Source organism: Macrotis lagotis, chromosome X (genome assembly GCF_037893015.1).
Source record: "Macrotis lagotis isolate mMagLag1 chromosome X, bilby.v1.9.chrom.fasta, whole genome shotgun sequence".
In the NCBI taxonomy this organism is placed as follows: domain Eukaryota; kingdom Metazoa; phylum Chordata; class Mammalia; order Peramelemorphia; family Peramelidae; genus Macrotis; species Macrotis lagotis.
The window spans coordinates 650,132,784-650,138,342 of record NC_133666.1 but is presented as its reverse complement, the minus strand read 5'-3'; the positions used below and the strand labels follow the sequence as shown (position 1 = coordinate 650,138,342).

The following is a 5,559-nucleotide window of genomic DNA, read 5'->3' as shown; positions in this document are numbered from 1 at the left end:
AAAGACTAACAGACTGCCTTCTGTGGGGGGTGGGGGGAGGGAAGCAAGAATGGGGGGAAAATTGTAAAACTCAAAATAAAATCTTTCAAAAACAAAACAAAAAAATAAAAAATAAATAAATAACCTTGGGCTAGTTGATTTCTCTTTTATGACCTCTATTCTAGACCCATCATCCTCAAAGTCACAAGGTTCCTTCTAGGTCTGATGTTCTAGGTCTGAAGATTCCTTCTGGCTGCTGTCCACATTCTAATATCCCTTTCTGCTGATGTTCTGAGTCTTCAAGTGTTTTCCAGCTTTGCCATTCTGTGTTCTGCTCCAATATTCTACGCCATTTGGGTTTTCCACTTCAGACATAATAGGTTATAGTATCTTCTAGCTCTGACATTTTATGTTCTTTCAAGATCCCTCCTAGCTAGGATGGTGTGTTGCATGTTCTAGGATCCTTCTCAACTCTGACATGCAAGATTCTATGCTTGAAGGGTTCTTCTAGCTCTAATATGTTAGATATAGAATAGAAGGTTACCCCTAGACCTGGCTCTAACTAATTCTGACTATGTGTCTCTGAGCAAGTGACTTAATCTCTCAAGTAATTTTCTAAGAATCTAAATTGCAGAATAGTTGCTGAACTGCATTGATAAAGGGGTCCAGAACTGTCTCTGTCCCTCTCCCCCATTCAAAGTCCTTTCCTATCCAGGGAGGCAAAGTTCTACAGTCCCTTCCAGCTCTAACATTTCATATTTTAATGTCTCTTCCTCATCTGAAAGTAGAGTCTTTTCAGCTTTGACATTCTGGTTCTAAGGGATCTCCCATCTCTGACACTCTATGTTCTAAAGGCCCTCCCAGCCCTGACATTCTCTGTTCTAGAGATCATCCCAGCTCTGACATTCAGTGTTCTAAGGTCCCTTTCTCAAATCTTTGTACTAAGGTCCTTTTCCACTTGGATATTCCATCCATGTTCTAAAGCTCTTTTCAGCTCTGACATTACTTACTTTGGGATTCCTTCCATCTCTGCCAATCACCGTTCTATGATTTCCTCTAACTTAGATGCTCCATATTCCAAGGAGGTCCCTTCTTTCTCTGACATTCCATGTTATAAAGTCATTTCCTAACCAAGCATTTCCTGTTCCAAATTTCCTCTCAGCTCTGAGGAGTCTGCTTCTGAGGTCCCTTACCACTCTGCTATGCAGGTACTGTGTACAGATATGTTGCCATTTTCTCTACTTCCTTCTGTCTCTTTCTCCACTTCTTTTGTTCTTTTTACCCTTTCTCAAAACAAACCCAATGGAAGTTCCCCAATTCCAAAGGCCACCTGGGTCATTTCCCAAACTGGGAGACTCATTCCCCAGATCAGGAAGAGAGAGGACTAACAGCAGAGGAGGATCAGAGCCTAATATTAGGGAAGGTAGGGCTCAGAGACTTGATGATCTGACATACTGTGATCCTGGAGAGAATACATGTGAACACTGTGAACCCTCCTGCCTGCCTTGATCTGTGCTGGCCATTGGTTTTCTATTGGCCAAAGTGAATATCCCCAGTGGTATGGTGGAAAAATCACTAGCCTGGGTTCAAATCTTGCCTCTGATGCTTTTCTACTGGGTACCCTTGGGTAAATTATGTAAACTTCCTGGGCCTCAGTTTCTCATCTGTAAAATGCTTAGATGATCTTTGAGAACTCTTCCATTCTAAATCTATGATCTATCAACCTCACCTAAAAGCATATATCAATCTGGCCTGCCCTCTAAATGTCTGTTGGGTCAAGCCACAAGTCCTCCTCCTCTCCTATGGAACAGGGTGAAGCATATATCCTGAGTCAAGGGGCACTTTCCTTGGCACAAGTGCCAAGACATCCTGAGGTAGCTTTACCCTACTGTGAGGCCACTCTCTAAGAATGTCCAGTTCTGGCTGGCTCTCTCTGTGATCTTTGTCTATAAATTTTTACCTATAAAATTCCCTTCCTTTGGAACCCATGTGGGTCTGGTTAGCTTCCGCATGCATGACCACAAGCTTGAGAAGAAATAAAGCCCCCAGCATGTAAACCTAATTCTTTTTGTCCTTCTTAAGATCCAACTCTGGAGTCTGACAGATCCTACAATCAATCATATTTCACCATTAAGACTTAACTTCATACTATAACTTAGTATGTCTGAAGTGGAAAACCCATATGGCATAGAATATAGGAGCAGAACAAAGAATGACAAAGCTGGAACATCATTAAGGATAATTCCTCAACCATTAAAATAGGTGTTGGACTCGGTTATCCGATCTCTGTTCCCTTCTCCCCCCCCTCCCTAATCCCCACATATCATTTGGTGCTGACTGAACCCCAGGGGATCTCTGAGATCCATTCCATCTATAAATCAATGATCTCCATTCATCCTGATTCATATCTGATCACTGGACCAGATGGCTCTGGAGGAGAAAATGAGCTTGGTGACAACATAGATCCCCTCACTAAAATCCAATTCATGGGATTGTCATGGTATCACCTACCTGAAATCATAATCTTATTCCAGAATGAAGGACAAACATCATCAAATCTATGATCCTAAGGACCCCTGTGCTGTGTCATGTCTACGAGGACCTTGTGAAAGCAACTCTTACCCCTTGTCCCTCCACCCCCCCAAAACTCAACCCACTGCCCCTGGACTAGCTCCTTCAGGCAAGTCTCTTCTAAGTGGGTCAGATGACTTGTTCCCTAAGGGCTCGAATCCTTCCTAATCCTGTGTTCTGACATTCTTGAAGATTCAACTTCTTGGCTAACTCTGAAAGGAGAGGGAAGGCAGTAGGTCCTGGGGAGGTAAGGTGTAAGGAGAGACTGCGAGGGAAGAGTCAATCATCTGGGAAAATTTGGGGTCACTATGTCCTCCCCAAGACAAGGCTCCCTGCTCCTTCCTTTCCCCTTCTCCCCCCTTTTCTCTCGTGACAAAGCCGGAAAACTGCTTTGTTTACTGCCCTGCCGAGGCTGGGGCGGAGTACCTGAAGGGGGCGGGGAAGGGGCTCAGGGGCGTCAAAGTCCAGCCCAATATAAGGACAGGTCTGGTCAAGCCCATTCATTCTCCACCGCCACAGTCCGGTGTCTGCTATGGGGAGTCTCTCCCTGAGCCCTAGGCGGCTGCGGCTGCTGCCACTGCTGACGCTGCTGCTGCCGCCGCTGCTGCTGCTGCCGCCTCCAGCCAGGGGAGCTGTGCCGCCGCGGCAGGGCCACGAGCGTAGCGCGCAGCTAGAAGCCATCCGCAGCGTCATCCTAGGACGGCTCGGGCTATCCGCGCCCCCCGACGTGCGCCCGCAGCCTCTCAACATCTCCGAGCTCCAGAAGCTGCAGCGCCGCTACGACGAGGCACTGGTCCAGCTGAGGAGCAAATGGGACCAGCCGGCGCCAGACTCGGACCGTAGTTCGGGTCCCAAGACTTACAAGATCCGCATGGTGATGTCCCAACGTAAGTGATCTGGGGGTCCCGAGCCTTTACGCGGATTGGAATAGAGAAGCAAATGAGAGGCTATAGGAGGGGTGTGTGTGTAGAGAGATAGATATATATGGAGGGAGGGGGAGAGAGAGAGAGAGAGAGAGAGAGAGAGAGAGAGAGAGAGAGAGAATCAGTTAGACCGAGGAACTTAGGCAAAAGGCAGAATGACAAGCTCAAAGAGATCTTAGAACTAATGATAGGGACAACTAGGTGGCGCAGTGGGTAGAGCACGGGCCCTGAGTCAAGAGGACCTGGGTTCAAACCAGTCACTTCATACTTGGGCGAGTCACTTAACCGTCTTGCCCAGGCAAAAACAAACCAAAAAAACCTAATGAGGGTTTTAAAAAAACTTTTTGGTCCAAGAAGAAACTGAGGTCAAAGAAGGAAGGGGTTTTGCCTACCTTCCTCCAGTTAGCATCAATGCTAGGATCAGGAGCTGGGTCTCCTACCTTCTCAGCATCTCTGCCCCCCCCCAGTTTCTGAGAGCATAGGATCCCCCGGGGTTCAGTCAGCGCCAAATGCTATGTGGGGATTAGGGAGCTGGGGGAGGAGAAGGGAACAGAGATCGGATGAATGAAACCCGCCTAGAAGCTCGTAGAAAGTCACTACCTCAGTTTTACAGACATCAGAGGTTTGGGGGTGGGTGGGGGGCGTGAAGGACTTAGCTGGAAGGCGGGTGGGGACTTGGGAATTAAATCTGTCCTCAAGTTTGGGGGCGGGGGAGGAGGTGGCTGAAGCAGAGCAGGGGCTGGGAGCGTCGCCTGGCCTTGGCTGGGAGGATCAGCCCCCTAATGCCTTTGTTCTTCTTCCCTCTGTCCATGGTAGAGCTGGTCCTGGACCCTTCCGACGGGTTCTTCTACCTGAAGCTCGCCCGGGAGGCTCTGGTGCCGGGGACGCCGGAGACGACGCAGGTGGAGAGGGCGACGCTTTTCATCTCTCGGGGCCGGGTCAGGGGCTCGCGTGGAAAGCCCCTGCGGGTCGACGTGACGCGGCCGCTGCGGGCCTGGCTCCAGCCAGGCGGGGCCCCGGCGCTCCGCGAGCGGATGCCCCCCCGGGTGTCGGCGGAGCTGCTCCGGGGGCCGCAGAGGAGGAGGGCCTACCTGGAGGTGAAGGTCCGGCAGCCGCCGGTCAGGGAGCGCCGCAGGGCGCGAGAGCCCGGGCCGGCCGGGGACTGCGAAGAGGCCGGCGCCGACCGCTGCTGCCCCCGGCCGCAGAGCGTGGCCTTCGACGAGATTGGCTGGGGCGACTGGGTGCTGGCCCCGCGCCAGTTCGAGATGCGCTTCTGCGAGGGCTCCTGCCCGCACAACTACCGGCCGGCCAGCATGCACTCGCAGCTCAAGGCGCGCCTGCACCGGGTGGCCCCCGCCCTCGTGGGCCCACCCTGCTGCGTGCCCTCCAGCTACGAGCCCATAGTGCTCATGCACTACGGCAGTGACGGGCAGGTGGCGCTCACCACCTTTGAAGACCTGGTCCCCACGGCCTGCCACTGCGCCTGACCCTGCCTGCAAAGTGGAAGGGGCTCCCTTCTCCTCAGCTTAGCTAGGCACCCAAAGCTGGTTTTGAACGGCCAATCCAGAGTGACTTTACAACAGGCCTGGGGCTGGCTCCCTACACAGCTGTGGTCCAAGAATGGAGCTGAAGGTGGTCAATGATAGCATCTTTGTTTCCTGCCTCCCTGGTTTGGGAGAAGCAATCCTATTTATAGAGGCATATTTATTGATAATTTATTGGGGCTGAGGGATTGAGGGTGGGTGGTTTGTATAACTCTTGTTTCCTGGCGTTATTTTTAATGGTTTCTGTTACAAAATGGATCTCCTATTACTTTGAAAAGTGGATTTAAAATAAATACTAAATACTAAAACTGATTTATGTTGACTCGAGTTGGGGTCGGGGGAAAGGTCTCGATCAGAAAAGAATACAGTAGCCCCTGCATACACTAGTTGTGAATTTAGCCAAATCCCTAAGATGTAAAATGGGACTGATACTCCACAGCTGTTGTCAGGAAAGAACTGGTAGATAAAGCTCTCCTGAAATTATTATTCGTTTGCTTAAAAATTATCTCAACCCTCCTCTAAAGTCTTCTCCTCAATGACTC

General features: G+C 50.2%; 1 protein-coding gene across 1 annotated transcript; it reads left to right on the top strand.

Moving 5' to 3' along the window:
• The first annotated feature begins 3,082 nt into the window (after positions 1-3,082).
• GDF15 (growth differentiation factor 15) lies at positions 3,083-5,268 on the top strand. The gene is made up of 2 exons (XM_074202228.1): positions 3,083-3,437; positions 4,290-5,268. Exons 1-2 carry the CDS (start codon positions 3,083-3,085, stop codon positions 4,958-4,960), a joined length of 1,026 nt encoding a protein of 341 aa, XP_074058329.1. The 3' UTR covers positions 4,961-5,268.
• The last annotated feature ends 291 nt before the right edge of the window (positions 5,269-5,559 follow it).

Coding starts and splice junctions, on each gene's coding strand:
- GDF15 (XM_074202228.1), top strand. CDS start 3,083: ATGGGGAGTCTCTCCCTGAGCCCTAGGCGGCTGCGGCTGCTGCCACTG. Junction 3,438..4,289: donor CCGCATGGTGATGTCCCAAC/GTAAGTGATCTG, acceptor TGTCCATGGTAG/AGCTGGTCCTGGACCCTTCC.